General features: G+C 42.5%; 1 protein-coding gene across 2 annotated transcripts in view; it reads right to left on the bottom strand.

Moving 5' to 3' along the window:
• Positions 1-1,778: 1,778 nt before the first annotated feature.
• acmsd (aminocarboxymuconate semialdehyde decarboxylase) overlaps positions 1,779-26,854 on the bottom strand; it is a 34,349-nt gene continuing 9,273 nt past the window's right edge. The window contains exons 4-10 of one of the 2 annotated variants that reach the window (XM_033024657.1): positions 26,052-26,101; positions 22,501-22,737; positions 20,177-20,270; positions 17,028-17,123; positions 12,512-12,684; positions 12,276-12,374; positions 1,779-3,507 (exon numbers count right to left, since the gene is read on the bottom strand). In XM_033024657.1, coding sequence (XP_032880548.1) covers positions 3,445-3,507; positions 12,276-12,374; positions 12,512-12,684; positions 17,028-17,123; positions 20,177-20,270; positions 22,501-22,737; positions 26,052-26,101 — 812 coding nt within the window. In that variant the 3' untranslated portion in view covers positions 1,779-3,444. Of the gene's footprint in view, positions 3,508-10,519; positions 10,578-12,275; positions 12,375-12,511; positions 12,685-17,027; positions 17,124-20,176; positions 20,271-22,500; positions 22,738-26,051; positions 26,102-26,854 lie in introns of those variants that run through there. The other variant, XM_033024659.1, reaches the window with a different exon arrangement.

Below are 26,854 nucleotides of genomic sequence, written 5' to 3'. Positions count from 1 at the left end.
GAGTCTGTCTGGAATGTTAGGGTGTGAATTGTGGCCCGAGGGAGGAGTTGGAACCCTAGAGTATATAGAGAAAATAATATGGATTTACAATACAAATGTTGCCACGAAAGAGCTTATTGGGTTATGGAGACAGTATTATCAAGAATTAAGCGATGAAAAAGAGGCCAAGATGCGGGCTAATTGGCAAGAGACAGCTTTGAATTTAGGAATACATCCCCCAGACCCAGCGGGTCTATTGATAAATTAAAACGAGATTGCACCGATGCTTCTAGGGAACATAAAAGACGGGGGTCTGAGCAGTCTCCGGAAGGATTACACAAGAAAGGGAAAGAAGGACCACGTGATCCAGTGGTTGGCTTTGGCTTGGAAGAGGGAGACAATTATTATTCTGAAGACTGGGATAGTGTTCATATGAGGGCTAGATTACGGCCCCCACCATATTCAGATGTTGTCCCAGAAGCACCCCCTGTGCCCCCTGAATCAGATCCAGCTCCGAATTTGTTGACCCAGACAGCCCCGGAGTTAGCTGACACCCCAGTTGCACTCAATACCAGAAGTAAAACTAAGGGAAATATACCCATCCCACCAGAGGCAGAGACATCTGAACTACTATACGAGTGTACCATACAGAGTCAAGGGATTTGTGGGCTCTAGTGCAGCAAGTTTTGACCCCAGTAGAACATGTGAGATTCTTGGTTACTCTGGGATCCCCAACTCATGATGCATTGGCTACCCTGCTTGCTCAGAGTGAAAGAGTTTAATGAAGTAGTAAGTTACAAGATGGATTGTGCAGTAGATTTTGAAGTTACAAAATGGTTGCTTAACCTTTCCTCTCACCACTAGCAAAATATCAGCACAAAAACACCAGGTCTTTCAGTGTAGGTGTTTTGAGCACCCTGGATACGCTTCTGCTGCTGGTGATGACTACAAGAGACTACACAGCCATGCAAAGTCAGGAGGTGAAGATTTCTTGGTCAACTGCCTGAGAATCTGCTACGCCCATGAAAAGTCAGGAAGCAGAGACTTATGGGATCTTGGCATAACATCATCATCACTGTTTGACTATTGATATATGTACTTTTGTACATATTTCATTTCATTTTTCCTTGTTTGTGAAGAAGTTGTTATCTTGAAATGATAAAAGGAGGGAATGATAATTTGTAAGAATATGGGTACTTTGGGAAATGGCTGATGGTGCTTTGGAAAATAGATGATAGTGCCTGTGAGCAAGGTCAAGCTGGATGAGGTTACAAGAACACCAGGTGCAAGAGGTCCATGTGACCTAGCTGTTTCCACAAAGTCTAGCTCTTTGCAGAAGATCCAGGGAGATTCTGCACTTATGACCAACTTGCTGCCATTAAGACTAGGTTTCTGCAAGAGACCCGGGTGGTTCCTGTTCTTGTGGCTTCTCTGATGCTATTAAGTCTAGTTCTGGTGAACAGATGCTAAACCTAAGCTTGTGATTGGATAGAGGATTATCTGTTTACACTTGGTATCCATGTGCTAAAATGTTTTGTATACAGCGTTTGTAATTTAACAGAGTAAGTGCTTAATGTGTTTTCGTACCGGTAAGAAGTGATTGGCATGTAGGGGTGGCCTCCCCCATCGTATTTTAGTGTCCCCGCCTTAATTTAGGGGTATAAAAGTGTATGTAATTTGTTTGGGTGTGTCGGTTGTCTTCCTTCTATTCTGTTTGCATGAGGCTACTGTGGGCTCGCATGAGTGGATCTGAGACCGTCCCCGCAGTGTATACAAATAAAGAAGGGTTTGGACTTCAGTGTTCTACTAAGTTTCTTTTACTGAACCAGACTAGGGGTAAGATTTGATACGGGCATTCACATAATCAGATACTGAACAACTGATTTCTATTCCAAGCCTCCTTGCATTTTCACATGTTCTTCTGATATTATTATTATACAATTTAAAAAAAATCTGCCTATGCAAATCATCACAGTTATGCTATAAAAAAAATTTTAGTTGCAAAACAAACTATGGTAGAGCATTTCTTAAAAAGCTAAAATTGGTAAGGGATAGGACTGGACGCATGATTGATGGTGAAGTAGGAATTAAACTTAAACTTGCAATTTAGTTATGTTGGGAGTAGTTGGCAATCAGAGTAGTTGGTCCAAGTAAGGTTAGATGACTTAACAAAGCAGCACTGAAACCTGTCTCAGCTCTGGTTTATGGCCTGCTTTGACTCGTATACATAAAATAATTTAGTGCGAAATGTGCATTGAGTACATAGCCAGGATCAGGATTGAATATATGGAATGGTGCTTGGCATTCACAGAGAGATCTGACGATGGTTAGTAATTAAGTTTTAGATGAAATTCAGTTGAGTAGCATATTAAAATGTTATAATATTCTAGCCCATATTCGTTAAGCAGAAAAATATAATTAATTGGAACATGGGAACTTTTCCAGCTTTGAAGAGTACAAAATTGAACTGCTGCAGCAGCATCACTAGGTGATAATATGGGTAGATAAAGAAATAAATTACAATTATATAATGCATTTCCCAAATTCACGTTATCCCAATCGGTCAAGTTTAAAGTGTGCTAACAAATTGTACTGTAGAACATGAAACAAGATGACAACAAGGACAGGCAACACGGTGGCGCAGTGGTAGAGTTGCTGCCTTACAGCACATGCACCACTAAACACTCGAGTTTGAACACGACTATGGGTGCTGTCTGTATGGAGTTTGTACATTCTCCCCGGGACCGTGTGGGTTTTCGCTGAGATCTCTGGTTTCCTCCCACACTCCAAAGACGTACAGGTTTGTAGGTTCATTGACAATTACATATAAGTGTAAATTGTCCCTAGTGGATGTACGATAGCGTTAATGTGCGGGATCGCTGGTCGGTGCGGACTCAGTGGGCCGAAGAGCCTGTTTCCACTCTATCTCTAAAACTATAAACGAAACTAAGGATATTGTGATAATGACCAGATAGTTTGATTCTAATGTTAATTGAGGTCTCTGGGGACATCTCCTGCTTGTCTGCAAAAATAGTATTACAGTTCATTTATATCCATCTCATGGACATACAGGGACTCAACATCTGAGAAATGCAATCTTCGCAGAGGCGAGTTTCATTACGTGAGGCAAAAAATGGATTACAATGAGAAAATTTACAAAAAAAGGCTTCACAAAGCAGCGGAAGGATTCCATTCTTGTTTTTCCTGATGCATCATCTCTTGCTCTGAACTATTGCAATTCATTATGAAAAATGTAAGATTTTGGACTGTTATTTCTGTTGCTCACAATTAACCAGAATGGAATCATTGTAAGTAATTGCAGTAAACAGTGAAGGGTTTGATTTCAAAACATATTGTTAGCTTATCTTCATGATAAAAAGCTGTAGTAAGGATGTTGACTTTGGGAAGATATTCATCGCTTGCTCCACACCCAGTTGTGATTCATAGAAGTATCTAAAAAAAACATCAACCAAAGTGTTTCTTTTCAAGGCCAAGAAACTCCAATGCATTTTTGGCAAGAAGCTTTTCCTGTAAGGCAAGTGAAAAAAAATTAAATATGAATTCCCATGACTGGCAGAACAAGTTTTCTTTCGCCTCTTTTAGATTTTTTTTCTTATCAATCTTATGGGCTTTTGATGCCATTCATTACAATTCTGGAGAGGAATAGTTACTATATCATGTGATTTAAAAAAAAATAATAATTTCTGATTTACTGGCAAAAATGTGTTACACACTGTGCTAAGTGTGGGTCTTAGGTTTTTTTGTAAGACTGTAGAAAATGCAATTTTGTTCAAGCCAAGCTGTTTGAATGACAATAAAAGGCATTCTATTCTATTCTAAAAATCAAGTTTTGGATGTTTGTTACCTGGAGATGGCCTGTAATTTATTTCGTGTGTTTTAAAAAAAAAAAGGTTATCTCAAAATTATTTACTGCAATTGCTAATGCACAATGGCTTAATTGATTAAAAACAGAAACACCTTTCTTTCCCTTCCTCTCTCTTTGCTTAATTTTTTACACACTTCCTCATGATACCAGAAAAACAGCTAATGGCATTGGATACAACAAATGCTATGGGTTCAGACAACATTCCGGCAATAACACTGAAGACTTGTACTTCAGATCTTTCTGCTCCCTTGGCCAAGCTGTTCTAGTACAGCTACAACACTGGCATCTAACCAAAGATGTGGAAAATTGGCCAGTTTGCCCAGTCCACAAGAAGCAGGAGAAATCCTACCCAACCAATTATGGCCCCATTAGTCTACTCTTGATCATTAGCAAAGTGATGGAAGGGATCACCATTGGTGCTATCCAGCCGCACTTGTCTAGAATAACCTGCTCACATAGCTCAGTTTGGGTTCAGCCCTGACCTAATTACATCCTTAAACCCCTGTCCCACGGTACGAGTTCATTCTAAGAGTTCTCCCGAGTTTGCCCTGATTTGAACTCGGAGATTTACGGTAATGGCCACTCGTCGGTACTCAGGGCTCCCGTGGACATTTTTCATCATGTTGAAAAATCTTCACGTGTCTTCCCGTGCTTACCTGCCGTTAGCGAGTCTTCCTGAGTACCTGCCGTTAGCGCTAAGAGACGTCCCCGAGCTCCGACGTACCCGCTACGCTCATTCTCTGTGCTTACCACAAGTTTGATTTTTTTTTTTTAACTCGGGAGAGCTCTTGGAATGAACTCGCACCATGGGACAGGGCTATTAGTCCATACTTTGTGAAAAGAACTGGACACCAGCTGTGAAGTGAGAGTAACTTTCCATGACATCAAGGCAGCATTTGATCAAATATGGCATCAAGCTCTGGTTAAACTGGAGTCAATAAGATTCAGGGGGTATACACTTTGCTGGTTGGAATCATATTTAGCACAAAACAGGATGTTTTTGGTGGTTGGAGGTAATTATCTCAGCTATAGGATATCTGCAGAAATTCCTAGTGTCCGAGGCCCAACCACCTTCACCTGCTTTGTCAATGACCTTCCTTTAATCCTGTTCATTACCTGCAGATAAACAATATATTTTTCTCAGCTTAGTAATCACGAAAATCACAAAATTAACTACAGTGGTTAATATTCGATGGTTTCCCTGTCCCTCTCAGTTTTTTTTACACTATTTCTATTTCCCTGTTTTCCTGCGCTTTCATATGTCTTCCCCTTTTCGAATATTGGCCTTTCCCCAATTTTCTCTAACTTCTGTCATACAGTACATAGAACAGTACAGCACACGAACAGGCCCTTCAGCCCACAATGTCTACGCTGAACATGATGCCAAGACCATCACTTATCTACCTGCATAGCCACATGCCTATCCAACAGTCTTTTAAATGCCAGTAACATATCTGCTTCAACCACAACCCAGCAGCACATTCCAGACACTCACCATTTATGGTTTAAAAATCCTGCTCCACGCCTTAAACCTATGCCCCCTAGTATTCGATTTTAACATTTTCATAATTTTATATCTGCCCATAACTTCCGGTGTTCCAGGGAAACAATCCAAGTCTGTCCAACCTCTCCCTGTAACTAATCCAGGCATCATTCCAGTAAATCTCCTCTATATACTTTCCAAAGCCTCCACAGCCACTCCAAATGCAGCCAAACCAGAAGCCCTATAAAACTGCATCACGACTGCCTGCGTCTTATATTCAATGCCCTGACCTATTAAAGCATGCCATATGCCTTCATTACCATTCTATCTACTCAGGCCCGTACGAAGCTTTTCAAAAAGGGGGGTGGCATGACAGGATTACAAAAAACTTAATTTGAAATAATGTGCACGCTGCACACATCACGAGCGCGAAGCGTGAAGTCCCTCAATGCCAGGGTCCAGGGCCCGCTTAAGGGCCCTGGAAGCTCAGGGGTTTTAGATGCTCTCTGATCCATTCTGAGCCTTATTTTGGAGCATTTTTGCACCAAATTTATGACCAATATTTCAGAAATTAACAGGAATCTGAGGTAGCTTTTTCACACAAAGGGTGCTGGGTGTATGTAATGAGCTGCCAGAGGAGGTAGTTAAGGCTGGGACTATCCTAATGTTTAAGAGACATTTGGACACGTACATGGATAGGACAGATTTAGATGGATATGGGCCAAATGCGTGTGAGTGGGACTAGTGTAGATGGGACATGTCGGTCGGTGTGGGCAAGTTGGGCTGAAGGGCCTGTTTTCACACTGCATCATTCTATGACTTAAAAAGTGAAGACGAAAAATGCATGTAGATAAGTATAGCAGATTTGAAAGAGGAGTGAAATGTAAAGACAGAGAGAGGTTTATGGGTGGAAAGGAACATAGGAAAGGAGGGGGGAGAGTGGGCTTGGGCAAATGGGTGAAGGGAAAATAGTCACAAAGTGCTGGAGTATCTCAGCGGGACAGGCAGCACCTGCGGAGAATATGAATAGGCGACGTTTCACAGAATGCTGGAGTAACTCAGCGAGTCAGGCAGCATCTGTGGAGGTGACATATCACAGAATGCTGGAGTAACTCAGTGAGTCAGGCAGCATCTGTGGAGAACATGGATAGGTGACATGTCACAGAGTGCTGGAGTAACTTAGTGGGTCAGGCAGCATCTCTGGGGAAAAGGTATAGATTATAGTTCGGGTCAAGACCGTTCTTCAGTAATATTCATGATGTGCCATGCATAGACATTCCTGAATGTTACCCAAACCATCGTGAGCTACTTTGTTACGGTGCTTGCCCTCTCCTATAACGTCTCTGCTGCCTTGGGTGATGCAGGACAGGACACAAGCTTTGGGACATGGTGTGAAGCTGTTGTCGTCTGTCCCAGCCTGGTAAAAACCTGGATGGAGTGGATTTGGAGAGGATGTTTCCACTAGTGGGAGAGTCTAGGACCAGTGGCCACAGCCTCAGAATTAAAATATATTCCTTTAGGAAGGAGATGAGCAGGAATTTCTTAAGTCAGAGGGTGGTGAACTGTGGAATTCATTGCCCCAGACAGCTGTGGAGGTCAAGTCACTGGACATTTTTCAGGAGGAGATTGATAGAGTCTGAAGAAGGGTTTCGGCCCGAAACGTCGCCTATTTCCTTCGCTCCATAGATGCTGCTGCACCCGCTGAGTTCCTCCAGCAATTTTGTGTACCTTTGATAGATTCTTGATTGATAGGGGTGTCAGAGGTAATGGGGAGAAGGCAGGAGAATGGGTTTGAAAGGGAAAGATAGAGTCATAGGGTGATACAGTGTGGAAACAGGAAACAGGCCCTTCGGCCCAGCATGTCCCATCTGCACTAGTCCCACCTGCCCACGTTTGATCCATATCCCTCCGAACCTGTCCTATCCATGTACCTGTCTAACTGTTTCTTAAATGTTGCGATAGTCCCTGCCACAACTACCTCTTCTGGCAGCTTGTTCCATACACCTACCGCCCTTTGTGTGAAAAACATACCCCTCAGATTCCTATTAAATCTTTTGCCCTTCACCTTAAACTTATGTCCTCTGCTCCTCGATTCACTTACTCTGGGCAAAAGGCTCAAACATATCTATTCAAATCATGATTTTATACACCTCTATTAGATCATCCCTCAGCCTCCTGGGCTCCATGAAATAGAGTCCCAGCCTACTCAACCTCTCCCTATAGCTCTGGCCCTCTAGTCCTGGCAACATTCTCATAAACCTTCACTGTACCCTTTCCAGTTTGATGACATCTTTCCTATAACATGGTGCCCAGAACTGAACACAATACTCTGAATGCGGCCTCACCAACTTCTTATGCAACTGCAACATGACCTCCCAACTTCTATACTCACCCGACCCGCTGAGTTACTCCAGCACTGAAACGTCACAGAACAGGGCAAGATTAGCAAGTTTGCTGATGATACAGAAGTGAGTGGTTTTGCAGATAGTGAAGATGGTTGTGAAAGATTGCAGCAGGATCTGGATCAATTAGCCAGGTGGGCAGAGGAATGGTTGATGGTTGCATGGTTCCTTGAAGGTCGTGTCACAGGTATATCAGGTGGTCAAAAACTATTTTGGCACTTTGGTCCTCATCAGTCAGAGTATTGAGTATAGAAGTTGGGAGGTCATGTTGGATCAATCCAATCAGGGTTTTGTCATCCACAAACTTGAGAAGCTTGACAGAGGTGTCTGTGGAGGTGTAGTCATTGGGTGTGAAGTGGTGATTGGAGTGGAGTGGTGATTGGAGTGGGGTGGGTGTAGAAGGGCCCAGTCTTTGCAGACTGAGGTCAGGCTGTGAGTGGGTGTGAAGTCGTTGGGTGGGGTGGGAAAGGTTCCACTCTTTTCATACTGGAGTCTTGCCTTAAGTAGGTGTGAAGTGGTGAATGGGAAGGAGAGGGTGCAGGGTCCATTCTTTGCAGACTGGGATCTGGCTGTGTTTGTTGGGGAGGGGGTATCAGGGTTACGTCTCAGATTTTCAAGCCTGCAGTAATACTCATTCAGGTTGTTCGTCAGCTGACGATTGTCCAAAGAGCGGGGGGCTTTCCTCTTATAGCTGGTGACTTCTTGCATGCCCTTCCAAACTGAAGAAGAATCACTAGCTGAGAACTTGCTCCTCAACTTCTCAGAGTATCTTTCCTTGGCAGCTCTGATTCCTCTTCTCAGAGCTTTATCAATTAGGCTATCTTTTAACTCTTTAACGATTAGGCTATCGGCTTGACGCATATTTGCCCCCAACACCCCCTCCCCCCGATCTCAAAATGGAAATGTTACATCTGTATATAATGATCCCATTAAAATGTGTATTTATGTCACAGACTATGGAATTCATATTTTTCAGTATTGTTATCGAAGAGAAAGCAGTTCCAATTGTTTGATATTATTTGATATTGTTTAATATTATTCATATGGAGGAGAAAATATAATAGCTCTAAAACCTACCTTAATTTTGCAATCTCACTCAAGATAATCCCCCTTTCCCTCTCCCCTCCCCATGACTCTCTCCTCTCCCTTCCCCTCTCTCTCTCCCCCTCCCCCCTCTCACATCCCCCCTCTTTTTTGCGGGGGGGGGCGAAGATGAAGGTGGCGCGGGCCCAGTGGGCGGGGGGGATGAAGGTGGCGTGGGCCCCGTGGAGGTGGCGGGGACCCAGCGGGGACCCAGCAGGTGTCAGTGGGGTTGGCGTGGGCCCAGCTGGGGTGGCGTGAGCCCAGAGGGGATGGCGTAGACCCAGCGGGGGTCAGCGGGGGTGGCGTGGACCCAGCGGGGGTGGCGTGGGCCCAGCAGGGGTCAGCGAAGGTGGCGTGGACCCAGCAGGGGTCAGCAGGGGTGGCATGGGCCCAGCGGGGGTGGCGTGGGTTCAGCGGGGGTGGCGTGGGCTCAGCAGGGGTGGCATGAGTCCAGTGGGGGTGGCATGAGCCCAGCGGGGGTGGGGTGGCGTGGGCCCAGCGGGGGTCAGCGGGGGTGGTGTGGGCTCAGCGGGGGTGGCGTGGACTCAGCGGGGGTGGCATGAGTCCAGTGGGGGTGGCATGAGCCCAGCGGGGGTGGGGTGGCGTGGGCCTAGCGGGGGTCAGCGGGGGTGGTGTGGGGGGAAGATGGTTTGGGCCCCGGCGGCGGGGGGAGGCGAGGGGAGCGGGCTCCGCCGCAGCGTTGACTGGTGTTGGGGTTACAGCCGTTGGGGTCAGATTCAGCCACTCCCGCCGAGGACGAGAGAACAGAGAACTGGCCGTTTCCAAAGTGGAAACGTCTATTTTTTTTTTTGGATGACTTTTTTCTTAAGGGAAAAAAAGGGGGATGCGGTCGCACCCAACGCACCCCCCCTTCGGACGGCCATGCTACTTATGTTGCTGCTTCCAAGGAGTAATGGACCCCAAAAGCCCTCTGTGCATCAATGCTGCTAGGGTCATGCCATTAATGGTATATTTTCCCCTTACATTTGACCTCGCAAAGTGTAACACTGACATTTGCTCTGATTAAATTTCATGTACCATTTATCCATGCATTTCTGTAGCTGATCTATATCCCGCTGTGTAGTATGACAGCTTTTCTCACAATTTGCGACCCCTGCAATGTTGGTGTCATCTGCAAACTCACTAACACTCAAATCCTGAATCGGGTGCTGTCTGTATGGAGTTTGTACATTCTCCCAGTGATCGCATGGATTTTCTCCAAGAACTTCGGTTTCCTCCCACACTCCAAAGATGTACAGGTTTGTAGGTTAATTGGCTTGGTATCAGTGTAAATTGGCCCTGGTCTGTGTAGAATGGCGTTAGTGTGCGGGGATCACTGGGCGGTGCGGTCTGTGGGCCGAAGCGCCTGTTTTCACGTTGTATCTCTAAACTAAACTAAACCCTCTGTCTTCTATCAAGCCAGTTTTGAATCCATGTGACTGTTACTATTAATCTTGTGCCTCAATCTTCTGGATCAGCCTACCATGGGGGAAATTATCAAATGCCTCACTAAAATCCATGTAGATAACATCCACTGCCATATCCTCATCCATCACCTTCATCACCGCTTCAAAAACTTGATTGTTAGTAAGACATGACCTGTCATGTACAGAGCCATTCTGCCTATTTAACTCATTCTCTTCCAAATGGATGTAAATCTTATCCTGAATAATCCTCTCCAATAGCTTCCCTACCACAGACACGAGCCTCACGGCCGATAATTTCCTAGATTCTCCCAACATCCCTGAAATAAAGAAAGGTCGTTAGCTACTCTTTACGATACATTTTACACTCTACGATAAAAAATGTTAAGTGACAAAATAAAAAACTATAGAAGAAAATAGAACACGTTGTGCCAAAAGTAATAAAAGCATAAATGATGCAAAAGATAGAATCAAGGGCACTAGTTGCAGATAGGAATGTTAGGAGAGACTATTTATGAAATATTACAACACAGAAGATAATGTGAATAAGTAGAATTTAGGACATGGGCTCTGTTTGACAGGGGCTTAGGGAATTCAGGCCAAGTAGTAGTAACTTTATGGACTGTGTTAGGAGTTTCTGGGTTAACAGAAACATTGTTACATTTCCCATGTGAGATGCATGGCTGAAGCCAATGCTCAATTATCTTACAGTATGTTAAATATTTATCATGAATTCTATCCCTTAGTAAGGCAGAATCTTCAGCCAGAAATGCCGAGTGGATGATCCATCTTTGCCTCCTTCATTAGTCCCCCAACATGAAAGTCTTCCGCTAAATGAACTCACTCCTCACGATATCAAGAAGCAGCTAAAGGCATTGAATACAGCAAATGCTATGGGCCCTGAGAATATTCTGCCAATAATATTAGACATACTCCAGAACTTGCTGTGTCCTTGGCCAAGCTGATCCAATACAGCTATGCCATGGGTGTCCACACATTAATGTGGAAAATGCCCTGGTAGGGCCAATTACGGCCCCATTAGTCTAATCTCGATTATCAGGAAAGTGTTGGAAAGGATAATCAATTGTGCTATCAGGCAGCACTTGCTAAAGAACAGCCTGCTCACAGAACCCCAATTTGGGTTCTGCGTAAGTACCTAAGCTCCTGACATTGCCGCCGCCATATGGAGAAAAGAGCTGAACTCTGGAATTAAGTGACAGCTTCCCTTTAGATCAAGGCAGCATTTGATTGACTATGGCATCAAGGAGACCTCTAAATTATCTTGAATCAAACCTAACACAAAAGATGTTTGGAGGTCCATCATCTTAGCCACAGGACATCTCTGCAGGAGTTCTAAAGAGTAGTATCTTAGGCCCAACCATCTTCAGCTGCTTCATCAATGATCTTTTAGCTGTAAGATCAGAAGAAGGAATGTTCTCTGATAATGGCACGATATTTGGTATCATTCGCAACTTCTCAGATAATGAACCAGTTCACAAGCAAATGCAGCAAGACCTGGACAATATCTAGGCCACAGCTGGGAGGTGCAAATAGTAATTGCACTACATATATGTAAGGCAATGACGATAAACAAGAGAAAATCCAGCTATCACCCCCTGCCATTCAATAGTATTACCTTCACTGAATCTCCCACTATCAATATCCTGCGGGTTACCATTGACCAGAAATTGAATTTAATTTATCATTTTAATTTAGTTTAGTTTAGAAATACAGCATGGAAACAGGTCCAGGTCTCCCGGCAACCTCCTAACATCCTCTTCACAGTTCTCACTGCCACCCAGCTTTGTGTCTTCCGCAAACTTGCTAGTGTTGCTCCTAATTCCCTCTTCCAAATCATTAATATATATGGTAAACAGTTGCGGCCCCAACACCGAGCCTTGCGGCACTCCACTCGCCACTGCCTGCCATTCTGAAAAGGACCCGTTCACGCCTACTCTTTACTTCCTGTCTGCCAATCACGTAGTGTTGAAATATGTGGATCTTAATGACAATCTTACCTTAAGTTCATTGTCGAATTCTCCCATAGATTCAATAAGATTTCCAGGTTTCAGTTCACCCAGTGGGAAAGGGTAGTCTGTCCCCAGCACCACCTTATCCTAAATACAATAACATTTATTGTGATCAGTTAAGACATTTTAGCACATTGTTATCTGTAACTCAGTGCAAGATTAACCAGTTAAAGAATCACATTTAATTATAAAGGTATAAAGAGTACAATAGGTATTCTACTCACTTCCCCTATCACCTCAACCAACAGCTTTAGTGCGAGGGGATCGTGTACTAATGAATCTGTGTAAAACCGGCCAAGGGATTTTCGAGGATTTATCTTGTTGTCAATGGCACACAAATCAGGACGGATATTAAATCCATGCTCAATCCTACCAATAGTATATGGGAAAGCACCACCTAAAGATAAATAATATTATTTTATTCACAGTTGTGACAAAGAATCAATAATAAAGAGCTTCTTTCAGGTTGGCTGCCTAATGATTGTTTAAATTTTTAGTAATGCTATAAAATAGATTGGCAAGCATTCACAGAACAACACCACACTTTATGCATTAGAGCAGGAGCCTCCAAACTTTTCAGCATGAGGACCACATTATATATTTCGCACATTTTTGCGGGCCGTAGGAAAAAATAAAGAAATTTCACTTTTATAAATTTATCATGAAATATAATTATCATGAATTATAATTATCAAGCAAGTAAAGAAAAAGACGGTAATCATTTATTTTTACCGAGGTGGCGGCCCGGCACCAACTCGCCATGACTCTCTCGCAGCTCTCGGTACAAACGCGCACACACACACTAACCCACTCACTCAGCCACTCACTCACCCACCCACTCACCCACTCACTCAGCCACTCACTGAACCACCCACTCAACCACACACCCACTCACACATCCACCCATCCACTCACTCATTCACTTACTCATCCACTCATTCACCAACTCACTCACCCACCCACCCACTCATCCACTCACTCACCCACTCATTCACCCACCCACTCACTCATCCACTCATTCACCCACCCACTCACTCATCCACTCACCCACCCACTCACTCACAGGCTGCTGTCGCTGACCTTCACTGTCTTCCAGGGGCCACCGATGCTGCTGCCGCCGGTCCGTATCTCTACTCCAGCCCCCCACGGACATCCACTAGTGACTCCGCTGACCCTCATCTCTCCACCGGCCACCAGCAGGCCAGAGCCGTCACCTTCCCATCCAAGCTCAGTACGATGACCGTGGTGTGACTCTGCTGGGTCCTGGTGCTCCTCCCCGTCTACAGGAAACCTCAATAGTGATGGGTCTTCCCCTTCCCCCTCTTTCAACCAGGTTACCCCGACCACACACTCGGTAGTTAAAATTCTCCGCTGTGCATTTTGACCTTTTTTTTTTTACAGAGGTGCCGGAGCGGCGTTCTGGTGAGCTCCGGCAGCACTGCACCCCTGGGTATTAGTCACATACAACTAACGGTAACCTGTGCTACCACAGAACCCTAAAAATAGCCCACCACACAGAACGTGTTAAGAGCTTGCTGCGGGCTGGATAAAATCTTGTGATGGGCCGCATGTGGCCAGCGGGCCATAGTTTGGAAACCCCTGCATTAGAGTAACGGTTAAGTTACTGGACAAGCAGCCAGAGTTCAGGACCATTGGCTGAGGCATAAATTTTGAACCCTTCAAGGCAGCCGGCGAATTTAAATTCAAGTAATTAAATAAACCTGGAACTTAAAGAAAAGCCAGCCTCAGCAACGGTAACTATTAAAATATTGGTAAACTCATCTGGTTCACATGTCCTTTCGGAAAGGTAGTCTATCATCAGTATTTGTGACTCTAGGCCAGCAATTTGATTGAGCCTTAAATGTCTACTCGGTTCATGATTTTGACTTTGATGCTAAGATGCTACCATATAAAATCATGTGAAGGAATTGATTTGGTAGATGCACAGTCTCTTGCCCAGAGTAGGTGAATCAACGACATAGGTTTAAGGTGAAAGGGAAAAGATTTAATAGGAATCTGAGGGGTAATATTTGGACACAGAGGGTGGCGCGTGTGTGGAACAAGATGCCAGAGGACATAGTTGAGGCTGGGATTATCCCAACGTTTAAGAAACAGTTAGACATATTTCACCTTGGAAGATTTAGACTTGCAAAAAGGTAAATGGGAAATTCAGCAAATTCATGGAGATGTAATTTACTAGTTTTTTTTAAATGTTTTTGTAGATAGTTTCATAAGTGTCCTATTTATGTAATGTGTTTAAATCTGAAATTCATCCTTGGCCATCTGTAGAATATATCCTGAAACAATGGGGTCAATTTTATAAATACAAGTGAGGCTGAGCTGCTTGCTGGGTCTGTCAAAAAAATCACGCATATGTTGTCCATAAGTTTTCATTCATTTCCTTTCATGGACAGGAACAGTGCACCCGCTGTTTCCCAAGATGTACTCTAAATACAAAGCTTTTGGCTGATAGTGCACATTTAAGGCAACTTGGAATGTAAGCAAAAAACTATTACATATTTTTTAAATACTTTATGGGACACCATTTCACAGGAATTATTTTAGCCTGGAAATTGAATGATTTTAGTTATCCATAAATGTTGGAGCATATAATAAGTTGTGAACATCTACATTGGAAAAAAGATACATAATTCTTTCAAGTGTTTATGTGTAAATTCTTTATATGAAGAGATGACTGTGATGCACCTGTCCTTATTAAAAGAACCTATGGGTGCAATCTGTTGTTTTGCCACATGGATGTTCAGTCTTATTATAAAGTTGTTTTGTTTTTACCCTGGCATGCAGAGAGAACCATAAATCTGCTGTTCAAATCTGGATTGGCTTTGAAGCAAGTGAACATAAGGAATAAGAGCTGGAATAAGCCATTCAGCCCGTTAAATCTCCTCTGCTATGGAATAAGTTGTGGCTGTTTTGATTCTAGCCTCAGTTACACTTTCCTGCTGCTCTCTGTAACCCTGGAGTCCAAAGATCTGTCAACTTTAGCCTTGAATGTGTTAAAAAGCTACACCATAGCTGTGATGGAGATTGGCAAGAGAAATGGAGAATGGATGTTCTTCTCATGCAGGTATCTTAAATCAGGGAGCATTCTTTGAGAATAAAGACATATCCATTTAACATGGGGAGAAATTAGAATTATTATGTGTTTCCATATAATCACATCTCATTCTTTAAAACTCCAGTGTGCCTTGATTGCAATGAGATTTCCTCATCTAAAGATTCTCATTCCATTTACACTTATTCACTGCCTGAATACATATTTGGGCAGTATTCATTGCATTATATCAACACTATAATTGTAATAGAAAGCAAAAAAAGAAGGTTCTTTTCATTTCAGTTAGTATTATATTTATAACCAACAAATCTTAGGTCTCAACCCAAAATGTCATATATTCCTTTTCTCCAGAGATGCTGCCTGACATGCTGAGTTACTCTAGCATTTTGTGTCTATTTTCAGTGTAAACCAGCATCTGCAGTTCCTTCCTACAAATCTTTAGGGGTGTTATTCTCAAAATTCTGGCTATGCTGCTGCACCATCAGAATTAAAAGAGTTGAATAACCATAGCATTGACCTCATCCATGTCCTGAGCAAAGAGATAATCAACATAAAAATATTGATGGCAATTATACACATGATGTCTGCTAACTAGTGAGAGACCAGAAGTTATGAGTCCCACCCATTTTCCTCCCCTCTCTTCCATTTATTGGTACTCTATCTAATAAGAGGCCTACAATTACCATTTTTTTTCATGGAAAATAAATATTTCAGCAGTTGAAACAAAAATAGAAATGCTGGAAGGATTCAACTAGTCGAGCAGCATCTGTGGAAAGAGAAACCTTCAATAAAACTGGCAGAAAGAGAAAGCAAAATGGAGGCATAAGCGACTGCAGATAATGGAATCTAAAGCTATAGCAGGACAGATGTGAAGAGAAAGCAAGTTGTTCTAAAAGTACGGAATTGATGCGGCAGCTGTACAAAAAAAAAAAGGGTGGGGGAGAGGAATGGCATTTACAAAAAAATGGACTGGCTATTTGTACATGCCATTTCTCTCCCCTTGTTTCAGCATTTTTTTAATAGACTGGTCTGCTCAGTGTGTACCAGTAGGCCAGACTATACAACATAAATCACACTTCACAACATTAGGAGCACATTACAAAGACATAGGAGCTTAACTGGCTATTCAATGGTTGTCCATCATATTCCCCTGTTAAAGATGTTCCCTTTGTACCCCCATTGTCCTCATGGACCTTTATAGTTACTTAGACTAACTTACTTGTCCCTTTCTGTTAAAATGTCTGACCTGAAGTATTAACTGGTTTCTCTTTCCATGGATGCTGCTTGATTAGCATCCAGCTGATGAATTATTCCAGCATTTCTGTTTTATTACATTGGTTGTGTTGTATCTAAATGGGGGCAACTCTCAACACCACCTTCTCAAGGCAGCACGGATGGGTAAGCTTACCAATATTGTCCACCATCCTGCAAACAATTCCTAAAAAGTGAATTGAAATAATATCTAAATGTTATTGGAAGACAGTAGTAGACAATAAATGGTGGAAGACAGTAGTAGACAATAAATGTGTGTCTGCACAGACGATTAACATCAACCGAAAATTAAATTGGACACAGATTAGAACAGAATGGTGCTTTTCTCTCAGTCCTTTCTCAGCCACTGACATTGACTAATTTTGTTGAGATTCTAAATAAAGCATATATCTTACCTCCATGGGCAAAACAGACTTTCAATTTGGGAAATTTTTCAAAGATCCCACCAAACAGCATGCTACAGATTGCAATGGTTGTCTCAGCAGGCATACCTAAAAAAGATGAAAAACATTCATAACCTCTTGCATGTTAATCAAGTATTAAAGTGGTATATTTCACATTCTCCATTTCAAAGATTACATATTCCAGGTTGAAAGGGTTGAGTCCTTGCGATATAAGATAAAACATTCCGCTGTGTTGTTTTCTCAATGCTAAGACTATTCCATTTCTCCCCAAGATGTCTCGGTATTGTTTAGGTAGCAGCATGGATGGGTTCCCTTGATGAAGTCACACTGTTTCAAAAACAACCTTTATCACTGACTGTTATACGAGAATTTTCCCGAATAGTCTGTGACCCATAGGGCTGTGGCCATAGCGCTATGTTTAAACCCCATGGCGCAGCAGCTGGTAGTGCTATATTTAGAACCCATAGTGCTGCAGCCGACAGCTCTTATTAAATTCCCATGCGTTAAGCCGACAGCGTTCTGTTTAAACCTGTTTGCGCCAAACCGGCAGCGCTGTGTGTATGACCTTTTTACGCGCCAAGTCTGTGGTACTGTGTGTATTGCTGTACAAGCCAGTCTGCGGCTGATAGCGCTTTGTTCCCAAACGGGGGGGGGGGGGGGGGGGGGGGGGGGGGGGGAGCTTGTTGGGATGCAGTCCCCTGCCATTGGTTATAGTTAGAATTTGGGAGCAGCGCTATTGGCCAGGACTTACCGGCAGTTATTTCAACACCTGTATAAAGGCAGGCGCTAGTAAGCCAGACGTTTGATCAAATTTTCACACTCCGACATGGTTAGAATAAGAAACAGGTCCACATGCGGAACATTAAAAATTATTAATGAGGATGTTAATAACAGAACTTGTGTGAAGCAAGATGGGAAAGCATTTTGAGTTAAGCAAAGAAATTGTGAGCTGAGAGCATTGATGTCCTCAGCACAAGTTTTAAGATCCAGCTTGCTGTTGAATGTAGAGGCAGGTCACCCCAAGTATTTACCTGCAAATATGTGCACAGGAGGGAATCTTAGCCAAACTCTGCATAGTAGAGGGAAATAATAAAGCTGTGAGGTTTCCGGTTAGTACTGCCAGTATTCATGTGGAGTATAGCACAGCAGATATGGTGCCAACTGCAGAGTGGCATTTTATTTTATTTGAGCAAACAACAAACTGCTGAAGGAACTCCACAGGTTAAGCAATATCCATGAAGGGAAAGAGACAATGATTTGAGTCAGGACCTTTCTTCGGACTGACAGATAAGAGGGGAGAGAGGTAGTCGAAAGAGGTGAGAGGAAGAGGTGGAGCAAGAGCTGCCAAATGGTAGATGAATCCAGGTAAGGGGAGGTTGATTGACAGATGCATCAGGTGGAGGAGAGAAGGATGGAGGCTGGAGGTGGTAAGTAGAGAAGACAAAAAAGTGCAAATGTTGGAATTCGATAAGAATGGAAGGTGGGGAGTGAAATGTAGAAAATAAGGAAGGATGGTGGAAAGAAGGAAAAGGGAAATAAAAATGCGGTACCTGGAATGGGGAGAGTGGTGGTTGGAGGTTACTGAATGGTTGGAGGAGGTAGTGGAGGGAGGAAGTAAATAGGTGAGTGGACCAACGGGTGGAAAGAAACGTGTGCACCAAAGCTATCTTCTTTCTACTCCATCAGTCTGAAGAAGGGTCCTGAACTGATTTGTCTGCAGAATGCAAAAATAAAAGTGGTTCAATCATTCATTTTTTCAAATGTTCTATTGTGTAATGTAATAAAGGTGGTTTTATATTTAATTTTGAGCAAGAAGCAGAGTGAGTGATCAGGAACTAGACATAATGTAACTGCTAATTTATTGCAAAGTGTTCATGGTAATTGGTGGAGTGAAACAGGTGGAGTAGTTCAATTCAATTCAATTCAACTTTAATGTCATTGCACAAATACTGAGTATGGGTACAACGAAATGCAGTTTTGCGTCAGTCCGTAGTAGTAGTGCATATAGAAATTAAAAAAAAGAAGATACAGAATAATCAAAAATACAGAATAATTAAACAATGGGGACGGAGGGACCAGAGAAATCTATCGGCGGGACTCCGAGTTCAGCAATGTGATGGTATAATTGTAGAAGCTGTTCCTCATCCTGCTGGTACGAGACCTGAGGCTCCTGTACCGCCTCACTGATGGGAGGAGGGCAAACAGTCCATGGTTGGGGTGGGAGGGGTCTTTAATGACCTTCCCAGCCCGTCTCAGACACCGTTTTCGGTGGAGGGCATCCATGGCAGGGAGCGGGGCACCGATGATGTGCTGAGCGGTTTTCACCACCCGTTGTAGTGCCTTCCTGTCCGCAACAGTGCAGCTGCTGTACCATACCGTGAAGCAGGTGGTCAGGATGCTCTCGATGGTACAGCGGTAGAAGTTGGTCAGGATCTGGGGGGACAGGTGGGCTTTCTTGAGCCTCCTCTGGAAGTAAAGGTGCGGCTGTGCCTTTTTGATCAGCTTGGAGGTGTTGAGGGACCAGGACAAATCCTCCGAGATATGTACCCCGAGGAATTTGTAGCTGGAGACGCGCTCCACCTCAGTCCCGTTTATATGGATGGGGGTATGACTGCCTCCTCTGACCTTCCTGAAGTCGACAATAATTTCCTTCGTCTTCTTGGAGTTGAGGACGAGGTTATTGTTGGCACACCAGGTTGTCAGGTGCTGGACCTCCTCAAGTGGGGTTTACCAGTACCCCACTTGATTTTCTTTCCAATATTAACTGGTTGAGTGGAAATTGATTTCTAATGAACAATCACTATTTTTTGTAAATTTCCAAGAGGAATTTCTCTACAATTATTTATTTTCCTAACTATATAATCAATACCATGGGAGAATTGCTGACATTTGAGATTTGTTGAAAATGAAACTCGTTCATCCTCCGTTTCCTGGCTATTCCCATGTTTCATATAACTGGTAGGACCCTCAATCGAAATTTTTGTTTTCTTATCCTTGATGAAACATTTGCCCATCGTTGTTGTCACCACAATATTGTGTCTGTGTCTAGGAGTTCAGCTAATAGAGGATTGCAGACTTCATCCTCATGCTTCAGTGTAATATGCTGACGTTTCTGTGAAGATCTCTGTGTTGGTACTAACCTACGAGCCATGGAAGCCAATATTTTGACATCCTCCCATCCATCTTCATGTCCCAAGGGTGCACAAATATGGCACAGCTTAACTTTTCTGCAGCCTTAAAGTGAACCAATGAGAAATGTTGTCATCAATCAGTATTGAAATTGCAAGTAATAATACATAAAATTGATCGTTAGTTTGCAAATAATGATGTTGCTGTACTTTGCCATCATTGATGGGAAATCCCATCGCTGTGTTATTCTGTAAATAACAAAAGATTAGTAGAATGGGAAGGAATGGAGAGGATAGGACAATAAAACCTTTACTTTGATGTAATATTAAACAAATGTCACAAATCAACATTTCAAACAAAATGTATACATACTCATGGAAAAGAATCAACCAATCATCCAATTTATTGCCTTAGTGCTTAATTTCTGGAGGTGTTTGTCTTTTCTGATGCTACGAGGGGATATCCCATTGGTTGTAGCATGATTGGCGGAAAACTGCTGACATTCAGCGGTAGAGTGTACACGCAAGAAACTTCAGATGTTGGCTTACAAAAGGACACTAAGTGCTGGAGTAACTCAACGGGTCAGGCAACATCTCTGGAGAATATTAATATTTAAAATCTTGTGCAAGATAGATGCGGGACTTGCCTTTGTCTCTTGATATTGTGCACAGGTTTTCTGGCTAACTTGCCAAGACACGAGGCATTTCTTGCCTGGGCTATCACATTGAATTCCTCTTCTGAGTTCATGAGTGATTTCACCTTTTGAGACTATTCTGATCCTATGCTCTGGCACTATTTAATAAGATTTTTGCTTATCTGATTGTAACCTCAACTCTGCATTCCCAACCACCGGTCATAACTTAGCTTAGCTTAGAGATACAGCAAGGAAACAGGCCCTTCGGCTCACCGGGTCAGCGCCAACCAGCGATCCCCACTAGGGCCAATTTTTACATTTATCAAGCCAATTAACCTACAAACCTGTATGGCTTTGGAGTGTGGGAGGAAACTGAGGATCTCGAAGAAAACCCACGCTGGTCACGGGGAGTACGTACAAACTCTGTACAGACAGCACAGCACCCATAGTCGGGATCGTACCCGGGTCTCAGGCGCTACATACGCTGTAAGGCATCAACTCTACTGCTGCACCACCGTGATTGCCATAACCTTTAACCTTTTACCTCCTTGCTGATCAGGAATCTAGCGATATTTTTGATAATTAAAAATAAAGACTCTTCTTCCACTGCCCATTGTGAAAAATTACCAAAAACAAAACTCTCAGAAAGAAAAAATAATGTCATCTGTCTTAAACGGATGATTCCTTATATTTAAAAGTGATTGTTGACTCTTGATTCTCCCACAAGAGGAAACATCTTCTTCACATCCACCCCATCAAGGTTTCTCAGAATCTTAAATGCTTCGAAAGAGTGTCCTTTCAATCTCTGCACATGGTTTCCCAAACAATGCTCCTTTGATGTATTACCACAGAAATTGGATTAAATTATGTTTGGAGTTTCCATCATTGGGCACTCTGTTTAAATTCTAAAGTGCCAGATTGAATTCCAATATCCTTTGATCCAACGGGACCTTTCTCTCACTAAATCATTCCAAATTCTCCACCATCCACTATACTAACTCCTCAATTCCCCAAATCCTATACTTGATGCCTCCCAATCCTTGGACTTCCAGGTGATTCTGACCCCTCAATGACCCTGATATCTGAGGGCCCATCCCAATCCTCTAGTTCCCCCAAGGTCCTGACCCCAGTTGGTGTAGGCCCTTGATGCAACAATTTGCAAAGCCGCCAGGGAGGGTTTTAATCTCCAACCTTTCACCTGACTGCATAAGTGTCTGCAGATATTGGAATCAAGAGCAGAGAACAAACTGCTGGTGGAACAGCGGATTAGGCAGTACGATGGAGTCTGAAGAAGGGTTCCAGTCCAAAGTTATCTGTCCGTTATCATCCAAAGTCTGAGTTTCCCCATAAAACATAACATCAGCCCCAAACCAATTAACAGGCTGTCCCCCCCTCTCCTGGTGATTTATTTTGCTTACTGCTCCAATTCCGATCCTCGCGCTTTCTAGCCCTCATTGTTCCTTCCTCTTCATCCCGACACTTCTCCTGCCAAACCTATCCCAACCCCCAGGACTTCCATTGGTAGCAGTAAGTGAAGTTTGTATTAGGGGCCAATGCCCAATGCTTTCCCATAACCTCCATCCAATACAAGTGTTTTGAATCCCATTACGATGACCCTGCCAGATACATTTCCCCCTTTCAGCATTTGTAGGGACCATTCCCTCAACGACAAAATACAGTTTAAAATAAATAAATGCTTACTGCATACACTGGGTAAAGTTCATGAGAGTTCAGATCCCAATCATTTATATGAGAGCCAATTTGGATTCCAGGAAATCCTAACTCTTTTACGCAGCGATACATTTCCTGGACAGCCAGTTCTGGGTCTTGCATTGGCACCGTACCAAGACCAATGAATCTCTTTGAGTGTTTATGTACAGTGGCTGCAAGGTCATCATTCAAAATATGGCACAGGTCCAACGTGTCCTTGGGTTTAGCCTGACAAAAACAACAGAGTAACCGTCAACATACAATTACAGTTTTCTGTGAAAAAGTATTTTCATAGTTCTGTTGAAATATTCTCTGTGAAAGATAAATTAAGTCAAAAAGGGTTGATGCATATCCAAGAACAGGCTTTTGAACCTGCTTCATAAAAAAGGGAACTTTTCATAATTGAGCTTGTCATCCTTAGTAAGGCCTATGCTGATCTCTGTATTATTCCAAAGTATGTAACTAAATATAGTGTGTTGTAAATTATGATTGTTAGTGTTCAAATTACCCAACCTTTCATTTGCTAAACTTAAAATTACTTCACAAAACCTAGAATTACGCTTTATTTGGCACCAACAAACAATAGTTCAGTAAGCTGCACAGCTTGGTGAAACTGAAATACAGTTTTGATTTATTTTTAATTAAATGTGATATAACTATCAGAAAAAAGTGGAGCTCCTTTTCTGCTGAAAAGAGCAATTGAGGTAAGTTAGGCAGGGTGGTTTCATCAGACGTAAAAAGGGAAAACATAGAAACGTAGTAAATTAAAAGCAAGAGTAGGTCATTCAGTCCTTTGAGACATCTCTGCCATTCAATGCAATCTGGCTGACCATCAAAGTCAAAGTCATAGTCAATTTTATTTGTCACATGCACCTGAGGATGCAGTGAAATTAATTTGCCAGCAGCGATACACTTAAAAAGAACACACAATACACAATAAGATTTAACACAAAAATCCACCACAGCATTCTTCACTGTGGTGGTAGGCAACAAAGTTCAGCCAGTCCTCCTCCTTTGTTCACCCGTGGTGGGGGCCATAAATCCTCCGTAGTCGCCGCTATGGACGGCCGGATACACAGGCCCACTCGTCGGGATGATCAAAACTCCGATGTCGGGACAGTCCGAAATCGGCACTTTTCTACCGGAGACCACGGCTTCAGGATGTTATAGGCCGCAGGCCAGCGGTCGGAGCTCTTCTCTGGCGATCCCTGGCAAGGATTCCCAGACTTCCCAGGATGGTAAGTCCATGCCCCGCCCGCGGCTAGAAGCTCCGCAGACCACAGCCCATGATGCCAAGGTCGGAGCATCAAAATGCAGTACCCCATTTCACCTTCCTCCCCATATTCCTCAATCTGTTCAGACATTAGTATTATAGCGCATTCCTTCTTGAGTATATTTAATATTTTTGTATTTACTACGTTCTGCGCTTCTCTACATTTGAACTCTATGCTTACAACAACTGCAATTTGAAAATGGCGCCAAATCTGGCGACTCCGTATACTGTCTCAGTGTACTGCCATATACCTGCTTATCTAAGATGTATCCAAGTGCTTATGCATAGTGATACTTGGATTTAACTGTATACAAAAATGAATTTCACTGTACCTCAGTATATATGACAATAAAGTACCATTGAATATTGATCTGCAGTAGAGGCTTCCACACATTTAACATTCTCTTGGGAAAGAAATTTCGATCATCTATGTCCAAAACAATATAATCTGAATCCAAAGGCTGCAGCCTTAGTTTTGGTACATTTTTCTCTATTCAGTCTGCCAAGTCCCATTAGGAATTCAGAAATTTCAATGAGCTCCTGTTTCATTCTTGTAAAATCTGATGAATCTAATCTTAGCAACCTCTTCATATATCGGTCCCGCCAACCCAAGAATCATTCTGGTGAGCTTTTGCTATACTCCCTACATAACAAGAAAAGCCTTCCTCAGATAAAGAGACCAACATTCCACACAGTAATGAGATGGTGGTCCTGATCTTCTGAAGTCCCTTTCTCTACACTAAAATCATCTTGTACTGAAGCCAACATACCAAGGAACCTCTGCACTAGTGGGAGAGTCTAGAACCAGAGGTCATAGCCTCAGAATTAAAGGACGCTCCTTTAGGAAGGAAATGAGGAGGAATTTATTTATTCAGAGGGTGGTGAATCTGTGGAATCCATAACCACAGAAGGCTGTGGCAGCCAAGACAATGGATATTTTTATGGTAGAGATATATAGATCTTTGATAAATACTGATGTCAGGGATTATGGGGAGAGGGCAGGGGAATGGGGTTAAGAATAGATCAGCAATGATTGAATGGCGGAGTAGACTTGATGGGCAAAATGGCCTAATTCTGCTCCTATCACTTATGAATTAATGAAGTGTAAGTGTACTGGCAAGACCTAATAGTTTTAGTTGTGCACACAAATATCTTTAGTTTTAAAGAGTAGCTTAAAATGCTATGCAAATGCTATGTTACCTGGTTGTGAGACAAAAGCAATCTGATTCTGGTCAGCCCTCATTTCTTCTCCTCCAGGCTCCAACCGCCATAAATCCCTTCTGAAATCCCTCAATCTTTCATTATTCTCCTTTAGAAAAAGTTAGTTTCCTGCTGCTATTTTGATTATATTTTGTTAAAATATAAATTATATGAGGCAGTTCTCTAACATTACTTGCATAAATCTAATCTTATTTCAGAGTCAGAGGATGTTTTCAAGAGAGAGTTAGATTTAGCTCTTAGGGCTAAAGGAAAAGGAATAGGCGGAAAAAGCAGGAACAGGATACTGATTTTAGATGATCAGTCGAATGGTCTATTCCTGCACCTACTATATTTTTCTATGTTTCTATTGTGCCAAAACATTCCTTATTTGTCTGCTGATGAGAGCTATCTGTACGCTTTCAAACCACAACCACAATGCAAGCATTTTATCACTCTTCCTACTTTCTGCTTGTGCCTCATATTTTTAGTCACAAGATTCCAACTTACGTCTGTATTCTTAAAAAATGAATTAGAAAAGGAGACTGAAATGCAGAACGAAATGAAAGAAGAAAGTACAGGAAACAGAGTTGAGAAAGGAAAACAAAGTGAACGGAAATTAAGTCAAGCAAATTATTAAAGAGGAGACCAAACAAAAGTAATGAATGTCAAAGAAAATAAAGGACTGTTTGTGGGATTTTTGTTATATATCAGCATTGAGTCATGCAATAATTTCTGATTCATGCCACCCTGCTGGAAGTGATTTTATTCTATTTCATATTGTATAATTTATCATTGAGTACACCAGTAATTTTGTGCAGAATGCATTTTTCCTAACTTTTTCCCAGGCTCCAAACAGGTCTTATCATTATGAGTGGCCTAACATTTTATGTTTGTTACACATTTATTTCCATGTGTCAAGATTTAATGATGTAATGATGACTAAGATCCAGAGAAATTGCTAGATTGACAAGCAAGAAAAAGGTCTATTTTTTGATAAATTAATTTATAATAACAAAAGCCCTTAATCTACATAACCTGGTACTCACATCCTTCCGGTGTACAAACTTACCCAGTAATTGAACATAACAGGAACAGTAGAAAGAACCTGCAAAGTTACACCTGTAAAATTAAATGTTTTACAAGTAAAAATGTTTGTCCTTTTCATTTCAGTTTTACACTATGTTCCCACATTTAGTTCATTATTACTCCATTTTATGAAATTGCTCGTTATTTGAACACTCTGCCCATGCTAACAGATCTAAATATTTTCAGCTAAATTCATTTATCGTGCCAAGATGTTTAAATCATAACTATTATTAACACAACAATCTAACAGAGCTGCCGATGTAAAGAGCCAAACATTTATATTAGCTTAAAGGGAACTACATGAAGAAACCAGTTTTATTCTGACAGCATTTTGTGTCAGTGATGAGATGATTCATGCTGATATATGTCATTCTAATTCCACTAGATTTGTAACTTACAAATTAGGCACCTTTTAAAACCTTGGAAGGTCTTCAGCACTGGGTGGCCTGGCCAAAAGTCTGTCTGTCCCTTCCTTCTCAATTGTTTCTTTAGTATGTGTTAAATGTATCTTTTTGGGGTTCTTTAGCTTGTTTTATGTGGGGGTTGGGGAAACTTCTTTTAATCTCTTACCTCGACGGAGATGCGATTCTTTCCCGTATCGTATATCCATCCGTACTGCGGCCTTACATCAAGAGGCTGGTGGCCTCTGCAGGAGACCGACTTCGGGAGCTCCAAGTGCGGGAGCCTGCAGAACTTTAACATTGCGGAGCTCACGATCCCTTTGCCAGGGATCGACCTCTGAACTCCAACTGCGGGAGCCTGCGGACTTTAACATCGTGGAGCTCG

Source organism: Amblyraja radiata, chromosome 7, assembly GCF_010909765.2.
Source record: "Amblyraja radiata isolate CabotCenter1 chromosome 7, sAmbRad1.1.pri, whole genome shotgun sequence".
In the NCBI taxonomy this organism is placed as follows: domain Eukaryota; kingdom Metazoa; phylum Chordata; class Chondrichthyes; order Rajiformes; family Rajidae; genus Amblyraja; species Amblyraja radiata.
The sequence above is the reverse complement of the archived record's forward strand: the minus strand, read 5'-3'. Positions and strand labels throughout refer to the sequence as shown.